We start from the raw sequence: 19,922 nt of genomic DNA, 5'->3' as shown, positions 1-19,922 counted from the left end.
CTTAACGTTTATAAATTTTACTCAGAATGCCTACTCTCAAATCTTGTAATTAAATTTTCTCAAAAAAAAATTCATGATCCTTCAAATATTTTTGCTCAAAATTTCAGAGAACATTCTAAGATTTTTTTATGTAATGCAATGTTTTAAAATAAATTGTTTTACTATATACATTTTCTCGGTATGCTTTTCACTTGTACGAAGGAAAGAATATTTGAGTTTCCAGTATATCGAATGAGATCAAAATTTTTCACTGAAATAACATTTTTTATTTTCTTATCACTGAAATTATAATAAAAAATACTCATTGCATTCAATTGTTAAAATGTTGAATAATACATGAACAGAGATAGATATATACGAGTCTTTATAATATATTTTAAATACACAATTTTTACTTATTTTACGAATTGTTTGCAATACAAGAGAAAAATAATTAAAGAGAGAATTTTTTTTAAATTCTCTGAGTTTCAATAAAATTCCATGCAAACTCTCTGATTTGTCAGAAATAAAAGAAATCCCTGAGAATCCCAGGTTTTCCACGTTCTTCCAGAGAATAGGTACCCTGAGTGCACGCTGATCGTTTCGCATTCGCTAAATTCTCTCGCTCCTCCAAACTGAGAGCGACGAATCGGGATAATAATAAAATGATCCTTAATTACATAGAGAATAATTTGGTTCGAAAATTGGTAGCGTAGAGGGAGACGATGCACCGGCGACGACAAGGGAAGAAGAGAGATAAACTTGCGAACGGTAGCCGCGGTATACGCATAAACGTGCAAAGTGTGCTGGAAACGAGCGTAGATTATCGCGGGTAACGTGTTCACGATCCGAGCGAGATGTCGTGCGCATGTAGGCCTAATATATTCAGATTTTTATGGCTGGTGGCGTATCGGTGATACGGCGGTCCACCCCCCGGCTCTCCCCCGCTCTCTCTCTCTCTCCCTCCCTCTTTCCCTCCTTCCTTCCCCCAGTATACCTATACCACCGTCGCCGTTGCGGCGAGGCAGCCTTCCTCCACGTACCACTTAAAGCGCGGGGTAGCCTAATGAATAAACAAAAACTAGATTTCGCTTAGGGCTTACACGTAAAAGCGTGACCTTATACCGGCGATTTACCGCGGCGTCGCGGTTCTCAAATCGATCCGTGTCGTATTCTTTCGCTGCCGAAAGATTCTACGAATCGAAGTGAGAAATGTCCATCGAGATTAAACTTCAAATGTACTTTTATTGATCTATTTCTTAATTGACGAGACTAGAATTTCTTTGACTTTTGTAGCGTTTCGTTTGCAAGAAAAGAAATTTTTAATTATTTTCGGAAAGGAATTCTTTGCATACTTGAAGCAGATCGAAACAGAATTTTTAGTAAAAAATATTAAGAGGTTTCACCTCTTGCGAGAGAATAAAAATCCGCGTGCACATGTAGAGAGCACGACGCGTGTTTGCGACGTTTGCATGCGTTTAATCTGCTAGAAGAGCGAGTGGAAGAAGAAAAGGAAAGGACAGGACACGTGTTTGCAAGAGTAACATCGGCAAAACACAAAAGGCACGCGAGAAACGCGACGACTCTCCGGCTGGAACCGGGTACGTTTGATTTATAATAATCACTCAATTCTCATTAAGAGAGACTTTATCCTCGTCGATGTAATCGAATGAGCCAAAAGTATCGAGTACTTCCGGAACAAGAAGCTCATTCCTCATCGTTATCCCTCTCGTGTAATCGATTTTTTTCCATAAAGTTGGAGGCTCATCGCGATAGATTTTCTAGATCTTTAACGTATTTGTCATTTACAGAGGATTAATGATGAATGAAATTAATTCGAAAGCATTTACCAGATTGGAGTAGACAAAAAAAATAGCGTTCTCGCTCGCGAAGCGATGTATCCCTCTCTAATCAACTTTTTTTTTTCATAAAGTCGGAGGCTTATCGCGACAGATTTTCTAGATCTTTAACATATTTGTCATTTATAGAGAATTAGTGACGAATAAAACTAATTCAAAAGTATTTTTGACAGATTGGAGCAAAGGAAAAAAATAGCGTTCTCGCTCGCGAAGCGATATATCCCTCTAATCGACTTTTTTTTCATAAAGTCAGAGGCTCATCGCGACAGATTTTCTAGATCTTTAACATATTTGTCATTTATAGAGAATTAATGACGAATAAAACTAATTCAAAAGCATTTTTGACAGATTGGAGCGAAGGAAAAAAATAGCGTTCTCGCTCGCGAAGCGATATATCCCTCTAATCGACTTTTTTTTCATAAAATCAGAGGCTCATCGCGACAGATTTTCTAGATCTTTAACATATTTGTCATTTATAGAGAATTAGTGACGAATAAAACTAATTCAAAAGTATTTTTGACAGATTGGAGCAAAGGAAAAAAATAGCGTTCTCGCTCGCGAAGCGATATATCCCTCTAATCGACTTTTTTTTTCATAAAATCAGAGGCTCATCGCGACAGATTTTCTAGATCTTTAACATATTTGTCATTTATAGAGAATTAGTGACGAATAAAACTAATTCAAAAGTATTTTTGACAGATTGGAGCAAAGGAAAAAAATAGCGTTCTCGCTCGCGAAGCGATATATCCCTCTAATCGACTTTTTTTTCATAAAGTCAGAGGCTCATCGCGACAGATTTTCTAGATCTTTAACATATTTGTCATTTATAGAGAATTAATGACGAATAAAACTAATTCAAAAGCATTTTTGACAGATTGGAGCGAAGGAAAAAAATAGCATTCTCGCTCGCGAAGCGATATATCCCTCTAATAGACTTTTTTTTCATAAAGTCAGAGGCTCATCGCGACAGATTTTCTAGATCTTTAACGTATTTGTCATTTACAGAGAATTAATGACGAATAAAACTAATTCAAAAGCATTTTTGACAGATTGGAGCGAAGGAAAAAAATAGCGTTCTCGCTCGCGAAGCGATATATCCCTCTAATCGACTTTTTTTTTTCATAAAGTCGGGGGCTCATCGCGACAGATTTTCTAGATCTTTAACGTATTTGTCATTTACAGAGAATTAATGACGAATGAAACTAATTCAAAAGCATTTTTGACAGATTGAAGCGAGGAAAAGAAATAGCGTTCTCGCTCGCGAAGCGATGCAAATTAGCAATTAGCCGGAAAGTGGAGTAACCGCAAGGACACGGCGGATGAAGAAATGAGTTTTCGTCGAGGCTCCGTGTGGCGCATAGCCATTTCGACTATATGGATACCGCGTAACGTATGTAATAGTTACATCAGATTAGAGCTCGGGGAGCGAGCGTGTAACCAGGCCTAATGCCGGGGTAAGCATCGAGTCACGGGGTGAAGGCGGATCGTACCTTATTACACGTCCCCGCTTTCGCTGTACACGTTTTACACAAATACACGTGGACACATGCACACCTGTGCGAGGAGAGCGAGAGCGAGAGAGGCGGAGGGTAGTCGCGGTGGTCGTGCAAGGGGTGGAGCAAGGGGTGATTCGGTAATCGTGCATTAATTTGCATCACAAAGTACACGCCACCCGCCACGCTACGCACGCATTCCACGTAGTTTTCCGCTCGCTCCGCTTCTGTCCGACGTGCAGTTCTCAAACTCGAGGCAGCGATTCCTCGACCGTCGTCGCGACAATCGTGCGTCATCGTCATGCGAATCATCGATCGAGGAACCAGGTGAATCGAACAATACCAAAGAGATAGATCGCGAATGCTGGAGGACGGACGAGAAAACAGCCATCGATCAGCGAGTGAATTTTTTTGCGCGATCGACGCAAAAACTGTCAAACGAAAATATGAAAATGAAGTTGTCGCGATGAGGGAGGGGGAGGGGGAGGACGAGGAGAGCCCGTCGCGACGATCCGTTCGGGAATGAGAGTCACGGTCGGCGACCACCGGCGGCAATATTTTGCCGCGCTTTCGCTTATCGGTACGGTTGCATATTTAAGGGTTGCCATGTCAAGCGTCAAGCGCGCCCTTTGAATACATTTAAATTCATTAATGGCGAAGGCTATACTCCCGCTATACTCTATAATACGTCGCACGGTGTAACACGCGCGCGCACATGTACGTGCTCGCGAGGATTTAATACGGCGCGATGCGCGCTATAGGTTTCACGTAGGCTGCACCGTATGACTTACAGTTTGCCGTGGAGAGTCTTAAAGAGTCCTGTACTTGCTCTGTTTCAGATTGACGTGACTGCTCGTCGTCGACATGCCGCATACCGGTGAGTACACATTCGCTCTTCCCTTTATATCCTTTGCATCCTTTGAAATTTCATTCTTCCAAGAGCCCGGTCGGGATTGAAACAATTCTCTAGAGTCGCGTTACACCTTAAGTAAACGATGAGTTAAAACTTGTCATTTATTTGCACGACATTGTCACTTCTTATTATAAAAATGATATAAAGTTGGACAGTAAATTCGCAATTGCGTGAATGCATTTCTATTTCGTCCTTTTCGAGAAAGCAATATTACGTGAGAGGGGTTAAAAATCTCGAGTTAAATTCCAGTAGTATACAAATAGCTGGTATGCAAATTTTTTTTTTACGAGGGAGACATCACGCTGGCCGGTTTGCTAAATAGCCAATCCCACGGCTCTGCTTCCTGATTTATGCGCGAAGGAACCTAACACATCGTTATGGTTTCCTCGGGACGGGGTCAGCCACCGTCGCGTCGGCGAGATCACAGGACAACCTCTTTCGCAAAATCGAGTATAGTGAAAATTAAAATTTCCCCCTTCTCTATCTTTCTGCGTAAAAATCCTTCTCGCTTACTTTGGCCGACTCGAGGCTAAATTACGATTTAGAAGCAGTTTGATAGTAATTAACGTAGACTTTTATAAGATGAATCGAACGCCGAGAATATACGGGCTTATTATTAAACGAGTTTAATTACAATTTTCCATCTCGTCCCCTCTTCTACTCCTTCTTGAGTCTGGCCGTGATGCTCGTATCAAGAATCCTGTCTGAATTCCGATCGAGCGATCGATCCTTTCTTCCTCCGACGAGATACCAACGATTTTTTAAATTGAAAAGACTATTTCTTTAGCTAGTCTGTCAGTCTTGTACCGTAGAAATTTTATATTATGTGAAATGAATATCGCTGATTTGAATCTTGTCGAACAATTTGCGATGAAGAAATCCCGGTTAAATCACTAGCAACATTTTTAACAAATTGGAGAAAAATCTTGAAAGAAACATTTTAATTTGCATAACCATTTTATGAATTATAGGAATAAGTCAATTTAGGAACATGTTATCGAAAAATTATAAGGGATACATTTATAAGAAATATAAGAGAATTAAATTTCGGAAAATTATAAAGGAAAATCGGAAAATTATAGAGATTATATAAATCTAGATGTATCACGTATCAGATATTATTATTATTACGCGATGTTATCGGATTCCCTAAAGCGCATCTCGAGATTCAATGTTACCTTTTAATTATCAGCGAATTCATTACACATGTTACTTTTTAATTATCGGGAACATTGAAGCCGCAGATAATCATTAGAGCGATAAACGCTTAATAATACCCGTCGCAGTTAACCATCTTAATACATTCCCGTTTACGGCTATCTCTCCCGCGTGTATTCTTTCGAGACAGATGATGACGGATCGCCGATAGCGAACGAGCCGAATAGCTTCCCAACCCATACGTGTCGATTCGCGAGACACGCTATTCGGCATTGATTCGAAACGGCGGCGATCCTCGATGCGACATGCTCGCTCTCGTCAGAGAGAAAAAAATGTGTTGGCATGGTCGCGTATCATGATTACAGGTAGGCAGGTGTAGAGTTTGGTTAGGGCCTTAAATGGCCAGCGCGATAGGCATCGTTGTTGGCGATCGCATTAGCCGGCTAATTCTAAGCTAAGCCGGTATTATATCCGGAGAGATGTTCCTTTATGTACTCGCGAAAGTATCTCTCAAAAGTACCCTATACTCGACAATTTGTGTACTCTGTTGGATAAAGATGAGCAGGAAGATAAGAAGCCATTAAAAATGGTGATTACTTATAAAGTCATAATTTTTGACATAATAATGTAAGATAGTTATGATTCTTTGATCGAAAGGTAGTGATGATGGCAAAATAAAAAGATCAAAGTCGATTTACACATTATATTGTTTTATAATATGTAAATGTATTCGCTTACATTGAACGTGTAATCTAAATGATAAGAAATTCTAAGAATATTTTATTATTATTATCAGTGATTTAACGAGTTGTCTGTCGTCAACGGCAGGTCAAGAATCAAGGAAATCGTATTAATGCAAAGAAAGAGTGTCGAAACAGCTAATTTGTGCAAAATTATGTACGAGTCCCAGCGTTCCGGCTAATAAAATTCTTTCAATTCTCATTTATAAAATCACCGTACTATCAATCAGGGATTTAATCAAGGTCAACGGCGCGTCTCACCTTGACAATTACACAAATTAACTGGCATCTCGAAAGAGATGAGTGTCACATCTCTTCCCAAGTATTTTGAGAAGATTCCAAATCCACAGAATCTGTAAAAAATATGGATATAAAATTTATCGATATAAATTAAATGATTTTTTTTGGAAGAGATGAGTGTCATATTTTTTTCCCATAATATCGATAGATATTCTTAAAAAAATATTTAAATTCCAAATTCACAGACTCTATAAAAGACGTTTATATATACAAAAAATTTATTGACATAAATTAAATAATGTTTCTGCTGACATAATCAAGAGAAAGGAACAAGATAATTCTTGAAAATTGGGTAAACGGAATAATATATATTTCTCGAATGCGCATTTATATATTTAACGATCTAAAATAGATCCTTTAGACGTTCGATTCGTCGTTTACGACAAGTGCGCGCGGTTTATCACGCTTTTAATTGTCGCAAACGTCCCGTTAGTGCAGATAACAGTTACTTGAACCCGCGTCACGCGCTCATATTCGCATCAGAATTTATAGCGCATTTCGTCTCTTTTCTTTTTCTTTTTTTTTTTCTAATTCTACACTCTTCATCTCCGCGGGTTCGCCGCCCCTCGACTTTGGCCGTTTGCGGATCGAGCGTTTCCGGTATTTCGATCGTCGCCGCGCGCGTTTTTATTTCGCATAAACGAGTGGTCTGTCCTACTTACAATGCGCGCTCAGAACCATCACTGCGTTAACGCGCAGTTCCATTATTTCGGCGGATCCGCCGGATCCAGATTTGCACTTAGATAAAGACATTTCGGCCGGTTTTTGCCGTAATAATAATTTGGCCCGCTGTGCGCCAGTCGCTTCGCGTCGCGTCACATCCGTCCGAAACGCATAGCGTGTATAATCTTCGTGCAATCGCGTCACAGATTGAGCTCGGCAGAGCGAATGGAGGACATTAAGGGACGAATAATTAATCGATTACACGAAAATCGAAAAATAATATTAATTTAGTAGTGCATATCAAATACGACCTATTATATCGATTAGATATTTAATATTTATTTATCGATAAAATAAGTATTTTTTTATATGCATTAGACTTGTAGTATAATAATTAAAACGTGACACGCGTATTACAGCTGGAAGCGTGGTAATTTCTTCCCCGAATACGAGTCGCAGTCTCACAGGTGTGGGGTGTTTCTGTCACACCAATCGAGAGATGCTTAAATTATCCAATAAGGACAATCCGTCACACTTTCGACCGATGGTTATTATCAGCAATTTCCTCGTACGACCATTATGTTGCGAGCGTCACGTACACGTTGTGATGTTAAAATTATATAAAAGCAACATTTCGTCTCACACACACACACACACACACGCACGTATATTTTGTGTCTAAAACATAATAAATATTTTACCGCGATTACGTTTACTCCACAATTTTTTAATTTTCTCATTAATCGCAATAGCTAATGACGAGTAGATTTATATAGAAAAAAGTAAAATTCCATTTGCGAGAGAAACAAAAATAACTTCGAAATATTTCCAAGACTGTGAAAATAAATTTCAGCAAATTAAACCATGCTTTCTTGAAACGAACAACTTTTGCGGTCGCAGGAATCGAATTATTAACGCGATTCCAGAGCATGAAGGTCTCATCGAGCAATAATCGCGGGATCGTCCGTCAATTAGTTGGCAAAGCGTTAAATAAAACCCGCGAGATTCGAGGAATCCGAACGTAATGGCGGTGGAAAAGATTGACGAAAATCTTTTCTTTGGCTCCGAGATCGTTATTTCTCGAGTCGGTCTGGTGCTGTCGGCGTCGGCGATCGGTGCGGGTAATGACATAATTAGCCGGCTCGGATAATAATTAGCGATCGTCCCCCGGCGCGCACAGTTCATTCGTGCATCCGTCTTCTACGTGAAGGCGCGTGGCTCGATTTATACAGGTTGCCCGTGGCATTTAATGTTTTCGCAGCCTTTTTCTATACTTTTTATATTCCTTCAAAGGATCGTCGTTAGTAACGCCGCTCCTGTGTGAAGCCTCTCTGAAGGTCCTTCATCTCAGTTACGTCGAAAATAATCGCCGAGGAATAAAACCGATTATTTCCATTGCGTGATATTATTCGTGAAAACTTTTATACATCCGATTGACAATTATTTAAGAGATTGCTTTTTTCGTGTCCTTACATAAACCTTTCTTTCTTATCTTGATTTGCATTAAAATAATAAATCCATTAATAATATATAGTGTATATTATGTAATAATATTTATGAATTAATGATAAATATTTAATTTTCTTAATCAATTAAATAATAAATTGAGTCAATTGTTATGATTATAAAATAGACGGGATATCCATTGAATATTAACAGAAACCTTTATAAAATTCTTACGCGAATCATGTGTAATCATTATGTTATCAACTAAGCATGCAGATTATCGAGTGATTAAGAATCAGAGACTTTTTGCGCGACCAGGAAGATATTATAATGCGGCTTTATAATTCTGGCAGTTTTCTCTCAGTGACGATTTCTTTCTGATGTTTGTAATTCGCGTGAGTAAAAGGAAACGCAAACAGAAACTACCGTACAGCTTAAATATTATTCGCCTTTTGATACGTGTCAAACATGCGAATCGTTTATTCTCTTTATAGCGGATATAAAATCGGTGATCGATCGATCGATCGTTTTTATTCACATAAGCTGAGTCCGGCATTACGGTTTTACGATACCGCTCGTCGAATAATATCGATTTTATAAAATTTTGGACGGCTCGAGTCGCGCGCGACAGTTGATCTATACAAAACGTGTAATGCATAAATAATTTCACCGTTCACCGTGATGTAAGTCTGCGCATTGTAATGCGTCGAAATGAGTACAAATTACGCCATTAAACATTTTATGGATGTGTAAATATAAAAAAAAGGCGAGAGCTACATCTCTAAAACGATCGTCCTCGGGACTCTCCTGTCAATCTCTCTGCGACGAGTCTAAATTTCATCTCGGGTCTTCGTCGCAACATTATGTTAATTTTATTAATATGTTAATTTTATTAATTTTATTAGGTTCCGAAACTCGGATGTTGTAAAGTCGAAATTTTATTAAACAGAAAGTTGTTTTTTTTTTTACAGTAAAAGAGATATCGTCTAATTATACATACATTTGAGAACATTTGAGCAAGCTTTCGAAGAAATAATCGCGCGTAAACAGGAAGTAATTTACGGGCGTTTTTTTTTCGCGCACACACTCAAATAAATAAAGTTTCGTGAAAGGCGTATGCCCGTAAGTGCCGAGACAACACTTGTCGCACATGTTAACGAACATTTAATATGTTTGTCTCGTAACTCCGGTTGCATAAGAGCGGCGAAATGCTCGTTTGATTCACGTTAATTACAAATGAGCCTCGAGGAGACGTAAGGAGACATCGGGATTTCGCTGTGAAATCGCTACACACGATCTCCTTCCTAATATTACGGAAAATAATGACACGTCTTTGCCTTTACGAACAGAAAGGGAGGACGGTCCTTTCCGTGATATTCGTCGTAACGATGTCATTAGAGGACTAGCCAGGACCGCACGTCAAAAAATGCACCTGCCGACCTTCCCGGACGATCGCGAGCGCACTATTAGCGGATATTTCCGACTTGTCCGTCCCCTAAATCGATAAACACCTTTCGCGGTATCTTTTGCCGCGAAATGTCGAATTTGCAGCTCGAGCCTCGCCAGATTTTATCGAGCGCGCCATCGTTATTTCTCTTTATTAACCGCAACACAATCGCGATCGGCTGTTCCAGGACAAGCCGGGGTAAATCAATTAGGCGGCGTTTTTGTGAACGGCAGGCCGTTGCCGGACTGCGTGCGCCAGAGGATCGTGCAACTCGCCATGGTCGGCGTCAGGCCGTGCGACATTTCGCGGCAGCTACTCGTCTCCCACGGCTGCGTCTCCAAGATACTCACGAGATTCTACGAGACGGGAAGTATCCGGCCCGGCAGCATCGGCGGAAGCAAAACGAAGGTAAGCTCTCGCTGACTTTTAGCAAAATATATATTTTATAGCATTTTTTTTGTAAAATTAGTCTTTATTTGTAAAACGTAAAATATTTAGGTAAATTTATATTTAAAATATTTATTTAAAATATTTATTTATTAAATGTTTTTATTAAAAAATCCTAGAGCTTGAAAAAGCTTTATTAAAATCAGTCCATATGTTTAAGATTTTCCGAAATTTTTTAACTTAATAAAAATACTGTGCTTTACTATAAATATATAAACTACATCTAAAAAAGTATTTATAAGTTTACAGATATATGATTTAGAATGTATCCTCTGGGGAGAAATTTAATTAAGTATCGAATTTTTAAAATAAAATTTAAAAAATAAAAAACGGCGTAAAATGGCCAATGAGAGTACCAGACTTTGGAAAAAGATTAATGTCGGTAGCTTTGCAAAAACGTGAAAACGAGCACGATCGTGCGCATCTGTATGCGTTAGCGAGCGATGCCGCTGATGAGTCGTTCTCCATCCCTCCCCTCTTTCTCCTCCTCGTTCAGAGTCGTGCATTCAGATATTCCTGATGTGATTTTAAGTAAGGGCTGTGTTTTCCGTGCGTACAATTATCCAAACACCTTGCCGCTCACGATTCGGCATTTCCATAATTTCATAGCTTTCTTGGCACGTGTTTTCTCGCTGACAACGGAGCTCCTAGGACAATCTAGCTCGAACGACGCGTTTCGATGCCCTCTTGAAAAACTAATCGATCGAAAAGGAACCCCTTCTTCGAATTCGCACTCGAAGTAGATGATTCGCAAAATTGTCATCGATCGCGAGAGACGATGAAATCGCGCTGCCTCCTTCTCTCGTCACGAAATTTAACGACGAGTCGCAGTTTTTACCGCGCGTGTCCCACGTCTGGTCTCCCGAGAAGGCCAATCTCGCCCCCCGGGTGCGCATCGCAAAGCTCCACCAATACAGCGACGATGTATCGCGCACATACACGACGCCGCTAATGACAATATAATTGCACGGTACGCATGCACTGAGAATTTCTTACGACGCGCCGACCGTACAGTGTTACTCCGCGCTCGTTTCGGCTTAATGAATTTATTTTAATAACGCTACGCGCGTCGGCGTACGTCGACCTTCCTCAAGTTCGAATTCGCTGCACTGGCGAGAGAAGACAGCGAGGGAGAAAGAGGGAGAAAGAGAAAAAGGGAGAGAGAGAGAGAGAGAGAAACGTGGCCCGCCGTAGGAGCTCCGAAGAGGCATTTAAATTCCGGCTATGCGGGAACCGATTACGCGCGCATGTAAACGATAGTCATCATCCGCCATTACTGGCGGCTCGGTTTTATTTTACGTATGTCAAAATAGTCTCATGGCGAAATAACGATCGCGCGTTTAATATCGCGTGGCTCCCGAAGTCATTTTTAACCGTCGTCCGCTCTATTCTTTTTCCTATTCTTTTTCCCTGTTCGTTTTCCTTTTGCGACAAAATGGCGGCAATTTGAGGGAGAAATTAGGAAAAAGTATGGCCGTCGAGAAGTAAGTGTGCGCACAAAGAGAATCGAGGCTTCTCGCCTCGCAACGCACCTTTCGCACCCCGTCCACCCGCCCGTCTGTCGTCCGCACAAAAGATCTCTCCTCTCGGGATGATCGTTAGATAACCGGCTTGGTGCCTCGTCATAATCCGCTCGGCCATAAGTGGCTCTTAAAATTACGCCGATAATTAAATAATGGCTACTAGGTAAACCCTTTGATTGCCTGGCAGTATTAACTCGTCGGGTCTCGGAGAACTGACATTTAACTAGTACCTCCGACCCCCTCGTTCCTTCCACCGCGTCGATATCCATCAAGCGGAGAACGTTCCGATCTTACTGCTGAGTAACGTAAGATGAACGCGCCCTGTCAAGATTACGTTGCTCCCCATTTTTTCAGTCTGTTATTACGACTTTCCGCGCTCTCTCGCCGCGTATCCCACGATGTCGCCCTTCATCGCCAACGAATGACGACTTGGTGCGTCAAATTTGGCGCATTTCATTTTAAAGCCCGCTCCTCCAGACGGATTTGCCGTAGAATCTCCGATCGGAGCCGGCGTTTAATTAAATTCGCTTTCGAGAGAGCGCGAGATGTAATGTATGTATACGTATATGTATGCCTGCGATATACACGATCTCTCCGTCTCGGTGCGTCGTGCGATGCAATTTAGCGTGCGATCCCGCGAAATTAATCGACCGATTATCGGCGAATCTACACGTGTTACCCCGGGTACTAGGTACGTAACATTTTCGAGGCATGTCCGCGTACTTTCTCCCCGTTATCTACCTCTTTCCCTCTCGCTCGCTCTATCGTCGATGCGATACGCGTCTGGATAATGGGCCGGCGGCATGACAGAGAAAATTGTCTCATGAAAAATGCACGGGCCGCGTCAAAGCGGTAATAAAGTGGAACGTCGGGGGAAAAAAAATCGCAAAGTTTCTCTCTCTCCCGTATATAATACGACACGCGGATAACGCCTCGATGCGGAATACGCATCGTCCCTTCGCATTTATCCCTTCTCCCCCGCCATCCTCGATTTACGATCGCGATCTCGGGAATTTCTCGAAACTGTTAAGGATGGAAAGGAAGAAGGGAGAGGGGAAAAGTCCGCGTGTGGAACGATTATTGTCACGGGGTTTCGATCTGTCGGAACATCCATTTTCTCGGCATACAATTCACGCTCTCGGACATTTTTCCGTTTATCTGGCAATTAAGATCTCGCTCGTATTTGATCGGCCCCGCCCGGTGTGGGTATTTATTTTTCGATGTATGATTTAGCGGCATCGAAGAGCGTCGCGACAAATGGAAACGTCTCGTTTTCCTCGGACCTCGAGCGACATTTCCATAATTTAAACAGCACATTGTTTAGAAAGGATTTTTTACCTTATTTCAAATATAAAAAAATCGAGGCAATTTTTCTAGACATTCACCATTTTCACACTTCTCTTTTTCCTTTATTTTTTATTCAATTTTTTCGCGCCCAAAAGGCTCGATCGTTTGGTCCTCAGGGGGCATGAGAAAAGCATGGGGAAAAAATGGGGCGAAAAGTGTCGACGTCCGTCGTCATCCTTATCGTCGACGAGCCGACGCATCCGGGGGCGCTTGTAGCAACTTGCGCGCGATAATTACCGGAGTTGGTCAACCTGTACGCGCCCGGTATACGCGGGTTATCTAACGTTTATAATGCCAGATGTCCATCCTGTCCGGCCAATTTCCTCTGTTGGTCTCACGCATACACGTACGCGTGTACGCGCGTTCGATGTTCCCGGCGACTCGACGCGAGGGTCCGCATTAGGAGGCACCGCGTATATATTGTCCGAGCCTGGGGTAATTGTGGCAACGACGACGACGGAAGTGTCAGATTAGAATCTGAGATGCTCCCGGGAGCACGCGATGCTTGTCCCGACTCCCTCAAACTATTAGGCGCTTCTCTCTCTCCACCTCTCTCTCTCTCGGGCTCTTTGCTACCCCCGAGGCATTAGCCCTTAAACGTTCTTGCCAGTGGTGCTTTCGCTCGCGTATTCAATGTTCCAGCTCCATCTTGGCAGTCTCCGCAATCCTACGGTTGTCCCGAAATCCGAAATAAAAATATCGTTCGCTATTAATCAACGTCTATGATTCACGTTTATGAGTTATTGTAGAGATTAACATTTTTTCTCGCGTTAACGAGAACACGACTGCTGGATTGGGCAAGCAATCACGCGAGAATTCGTATAACGATCCTATCGTCATTCGAGACCTATAATTCCTCTTAACACTGCTGAACACGCGTCGACAGTCCGCCGTTTGTCTTTATGCCGATCGTATCGATCATTGTCCAGTTGCACACCCGGAGTATTTATTCCGCTCCTCTGCCAAACAATTTGCCGAGAGAGATCGTATCGGACCCACGCGCGCACGGATTACCGGCGCGCGAAACGCCAAGGTATCGATCTTCTCCTCCTCCTCCTCCTCCTCCTCCTCCTCCTCCACCTCCTCCTCCTCGCTAAATGGATCGGCGAGGTAATCGACAGATTCGGCGATATCGTTCCGCTCTTGATACGTACGTACGTATCTCTTGGCGGAGAGAGAGAAACCCGGACTCCTGCGCGGACCCGTGAAGATGATGATTACCTTTCCCCGGCGAGATACCTTTCTCGTTGTCGCTCCTCAAAGAGATCGGCGATCTCGAAATCTGTACGGCCGGAATAACATTTCCATCGCGTTAGCATAAAATTATCCGCGTGCCATTATCGTTCATTAGCAAGTCAAATTGGCCAGATTGAGCACCGCTGGAGCCCTTCGGTTTTGGAGGAACGACCGGTGGTGGGCCTCCGTGGCAGGGCAGGGCACGGGTTGCGGGGCCGGTAACCCGTTTCCGCGGGTGAACCGGGGCTAAATCGAAATAAAGCGAGGGGCACCCATTTTCGCCCACCACCGGACGGACTCCCCGCGCTATCTTGATCGACGACCCCGTCTCTCGACTCTTCACCTGTGAACGACATATGCGCGTGCGGACCGCTCCGACGACAGTGTGACCGCACTTTACGTTAATTTGTCGATGAGATAACGCGCGTTGTAAAGAGGAAAAAAAGGAAGACCAGTCGCGGATATGATTAACAACGACGCACACATTCTGCCACCGATAAGCATCCTTACGGAAGATGGACGTCACGGGAATTGATGAGAAAGTTTATTTACGGCGAGAATTAACGTGTGAAAAATGTCCAGTACGATACAGTCTTTCTTGTAAAAAATTGACGGAATCGTCTCTCTCTCTCTCTCTTTTTCTATGACGTTTTGAAATTTTCAGTCTTCGCTCTTATTATTAAAATATGGTTATTAATAGGTAATGGTTAAAATTATTAAATGGTTAATTAAACTTATTAAATGGTTAAATGGTTAAAATATAGTTAATATTTAATTAAACCATTAAATGGTTAAAATATAGTTATTATTAGTAAATATATTTAATAATTAATAATAATAAAATTAATAATAATACGTGTAATAATTAATAATAATACATTTTTACTTTACTGTTGCAGCAAGTAGCCACGCCGACGGTGGTGAAAAAGATTTTGCGAATGAAGCAAGAGCAGCCGACAATGTTCGCCTGGGAGATTCGCGAGCAGCTCGCGCGCCAGGGTGCTTGCGATCCCCAGAGCTTGCCATCCGTATCTTCGGTCAATCGTATTCTCAGAGGCGGTGGCCTCCACACGGATATCCCCGCCATCGAGAGCGGTACATCCAGCGGATACACGTCGCAAATTCCATCGAACGCTGGAACCAGAGGTGAGGATCGACGACGTTACTAAGAGATCGCTAGCGATTTTTTCGTCATCGGAACAATGTCGATCTTCTACGTTGAAGAGAAATGACGACGAGCGATAGATTGCGATCGAGGGAGAAAAAGGGAGTGGAGGGAGACGCGTCTATCTTCCCTATACGAAACTTTGTGAGTCATTATATGCAGGCCGAAGCTACGTTGTTGCGAGTGCACTATTACAGGCTAATGACGCCTTAAACACCTGTCCCTAGCGTGGAATTGCTCCGCGGCGACGGATACCTTTTCTCTTTTTTCTTTCTTGCGGTTATTTTCAGAAGAAAGACGATAAATGTCCGAAAACGACGACGGCCAGCGAGGCCAAGGAGAAGAATAGGGTGAGCGATCGTGAACAGGCAGGCACGGGGGAGGGAAGGGGGTAAATTTCGAGACACTCCGTTGCCGTGATTGACTCGTCAGCAAAAGCCACGCAGAGCAGGGCAACGGGCACGCAATCCCGCGCTGTCGAAACGGAAAATTTGCTTCGTAATTTGTGCCGTTGGATGCTGGAAGCGGTGCTCAATTTACCGGCTTTGAGCAGCTAATTGCGAAACGAGCTCTCCGGGCTCTCTCATCTTCATCTTTCTCCTAAACCATAGCTAAATCACGAGTGACAGCTAGCTAGAAGAGAATTCGCATTTTGTATTTCATTCAAATATTATTTCACGGACAATAGCTCCATATTTGTAATATAAATTGGAAAAGAAAATCGGATCACATCAGTGGTAAATAATGTATAATATTTGGGAATAATTTACAATAATGTAACTAAAAAGATACGGGCGAAAACTATAGTTTCAAGTAAAATTTATAAACGGGATAGAGTTATCGAGATAAAAATATTTAATATTTTCGACGCTCGAGAAATATTATGAAAGCCTCATTTATTAGATAGCAGTTTTATACAGCAAATGTATGTATTTTTTCCCATAAATTTAATTGTAATGATATCTACAATTTTTTGAAGATTTTTTTGAATAATTTTCTTTCCGAAGCGATTCAGAAATTATACTAATAACAGATGCAATTCCTCTCTCTCTTTCTCAGATACACTCATGAGAACCGACTATCAGCTGTTCTACCCGGGTACCCTCGGTCCGCTACACATCTCTACAAGCAACAGCAACACTGGCACGCCGTCCTGGAATCAGAGTTTTTACTCATCCCTCTACCAAGCGACCACCTTGCATTTACAGCACGGGATGCAATCATTTGCGTAAGTCAATTTTTAAATTTAAAATTTAGAATCCAACAACATACAATAATTCGAGAGACGTCTATATCATAATTAAAGGCATTTATAATAAATTATAATAAATTTATTTACTTTTACAGATCTTTGGATGCCGAACGTTTGTCGGAACAAAACGGGGCGCAAAATCAACTGGAGTTGAAATCAAGCTCAAGCTCGACGGCCGGCAGCGATGATTCGTTGGATAAAAGCGACCTAGACGAGAATCTTGTCGATTCACAGGATCACTACAAGTCCTTCCGAAGCACACCGATCATTTTAGAGCTCAGCCAGAAAATTGGCAGCGATCGAAGCGCGTTCGTCAGGCACGCCACGCCCAATTCGCACGCCGTAAACTTGGACAACTCGCGAGAGAGCCCGTTATCAATCGTCGAGACGTTGAAGCAGGATCGTCCTACGTCGCACAGGATGCTCGAGACGAAGAACACGAGTCCGAGCACGACGATGACGACGACGAACGAAAGTGCAGCGGTGGAAAATCAGCCGCCGCAGAAGAAGAAGAATCCCTATTCGATAGAAGAGCTGCTGAAGAAGGACGAGAGCAAATCTCCACCCAGAAGGAGATTACCCAATATTGGCGTGGTGCAACCCTGCGGAATTGTCGTCAGTAAGGAGATGTAAAAGAATGTTGTAGCGCTCAAACACGAGAGGAGTTTATGGGATAAGGTGCGTTGTGTATTTATGCAAAACGCAAACTATATCGTGATAATCATCGATTATGAATCTCCATCTCGGGCGAACGATATAACAGCGTACATCGTTGGCTGTAGGTAATATATGTAGTATTGCAGGGTGTAGAGAAATATTGAGCGATACGTGCGAAGCGCATTCAATGAAAATTGAATGGCTTTTACACATTACCTTAATATATATATATATAACTTGAGAGTTATTTCTTTGCACCTGTGATGAGCAATCTTTGCGGGTACAATGAGAGTAGCGAATGTCCTATAAGTGTCTAATTTAGAGTCTAACTATCGATTAAGAAGTTGGCGAAAGAGATTAGAAGCGAACAGAGTTAAAATTTTCTCCTTCGAGAGAGAATGACTGTTTTGTCAAATAAGATACGAGAAATGGTACGCGTAAGCCATACATAAAATGTTAGGCTCGATGACTGTATTGTCGATTGTAACTTGTAACGCGTAGTGAAGTATACGTAATCTCTCTTTGTGTGTAAGTTAACTTATAATTAAATTATTGTTTCCATTTTTTTCACACGTTGCTAATCTCTCAAACATTGGCGTTGTTTTCATCAAACACGCGATCGAATACACGACTGTTAATCGCATCGAGAATTTAAGACTTTGCTTAAACTTGTGTGTAAAAGAAGATAGTTACGACTACGCAAAGTACTTGGAATCCAGGAAAAGTTTTTTTCACTGTTTTCACTGATTTATCTTGCAGTTCGTCGAAATTCGTTACTGGCGGTGAAATATTAATTAACGTCGCCAGTCTCTCCTCGCGCGTAATTAACGTAACGCAATAACGTGGACACTTCCGGACCGCTATGTCACGCAATGAAATTCGACATTATCGCACATGATTTTCGAAGAGAAATGATCGAGACGTGATTTCGCGCCCACTTATATGAGAAAATAAACGCAATACGATGCCTAATAAAATTGAATTTTTCATTTCCTTTTTTTTTTCATTCAAATTGAATAATCCAATTTTAGACATCTTTGACAGGCCGCTCGCGTATTGTTCGCCGAAATCGTCGAATGGGCAATCACGCGTCTCTATTGTGACTCTTCGCACTTTAGAGCCTGGTGTGAAACAGTCGCTACGATGCCGTTATACAAGCGGAGGGTCGAGAAATTAAATAAAACGTCTAATAAACAAATGGCCGTAAAACATGCGGATGGAGCAGTGGCGGCGGCAATAAAGCCATAAACGATTTGGTCGAGGGTGTCATACGTGAATACGCCGTGTGTATACCTTGTAAAATACGGCGAATATCGCTTGCGTAAAAAAAAAAGAAGGGAATTAAATAGCGACGTTACATCGAACGGCCGCACCGGTTCCTCCTCTATCCCTTTTTGCATTTACAACGTTGTAAACTTTTGCATTCTCATTCTTCATCGCGACTAATTAATGCACTATAAAATTGCCTGTGCTTTAATGTCGAACGATTTGCTCGCTTTGCCGTCTCGCGTTCGTGAGCTATTTCGAGCTGATGTAAACCGCGAAATATGTTATTCCTCGTGTACTTTCTTTTACGTATGACAAATGAATCTTCTTCGAAAAAGAGTCCGCTACAAATTGGCTCAACAATATCCGCATAGGAAGGGAAACGCGGGAGAAACCTGGTGCACTTAAGCTGGCTGTCTTACATAAGCGGAAGTTATCGCTAACGCTCAAACCTTTCCTTTTATTTGCCATACACGGAGATTATTAGATCTTAAGATGAGTGTGAAATACATCCCGAAAGGGAAGAGACCCGTTATTCATGTAGACTTGAAATATTTATTTTAGATTTAGATGCAAAGTTATACGAGTGAGCATTCCGTGTTTTAAAAATTATCTGCAAGTTAAAGAAAAAAATGAGGTAAAACCTCGATTCGTCAAATGTTTGCCGGTTGAAGATGACTTTTAGATTTAGCGTGAGAAAGGATTTGTCAGTTTTACATTGCACAGAATGCTCATATAAAGAGAAATCTGATATAATTAGAATGATAGTTCTGTACAATAATAATTGTGGTCAAACAGTCTTCTCGTGGGTCTCTAAACGACTTTAAAGATAATCTTCTCAGAGTATTATAGAATTAAAAAAGAAAAAAAAACGGGAAATACACTAAACTTGCGATTTGAATTAAATGCGAGATGATGAAGATTTTCAAGATATAAATATAGGCAATTGGTTATAACTTTAAAGTATTGCCGCGCAACGGACCTACGGAGACTGTCGCCTAAAAATCATGCAAGTTATCGACTAATTAATA

The 19,922-nt window shown here is 41.6% G+C and overlaps 1 protein-coding gene across 4 annotated transcripts in view; it reads left to right on the top strand.

The window, feature by feature from the left end:
* The window catches only part of LOC105259318 (paired box pox-neuro protein), a 67,277-nt gene extending 48,415 nt beyond the window's left edge, over window positions 1–18,862 (top strand). For all 4 annotated transcript variants that reach the window (XM_025414857.1, XM_025414858.1, XM_025414859.1 and 1 more), the window contains exons 2-6: window positions 4,171–4,208; window positions 10,186–10,406; window positions 15,451–15,697; window positions 16,776–16,944; window positions 17,064–18,862. In XM_025414857.1, the coding sequence (XP_025270642.1) occupies window positions 4,196–4,208; window positions 10,186–10,406; window positions 15,451–15,697; window positions 16,776–16,944; window positions 17,064–17,601 (1,188 nt within the window). In that variant the 5' untranslated portion in view covers window positions 4,171–4,195 and the 3' untranslated portion in view covers window positions 17,602–18,862. The remainder of the gene's footprint in view (window positions 1–4,170; window positions 4,209–10,185; window positions 10,407–15,450; window positions 15,698–16,775; window positions 16,945–17,063) is intronic.
* The last annotated feature ends 1,060 nt before the right edge of the window (window positions 18,863–19,922 follow it).

This window comes from Camponotus floridanus, unplaced genomic scaffold (assembly GCF_003227725.1).
Source record: "Camponotus floridanus strain SB8 unplaced genomic scaffold, Cflo_v7.5 scaffold9, whole genome shotgun sequence".
Taxonomy (NCBI): Eukaryota; Metazoa; Arthropoda; class Insecta; order Hymenoptera; family Formicidae; genus Camponotus; species Camponotus floridanus.
The sequence above is the reverse complement of the archived record's forward strand: the minus strand, read 5'-3'. Positions and strand labels throughout refer to the sequence as shown.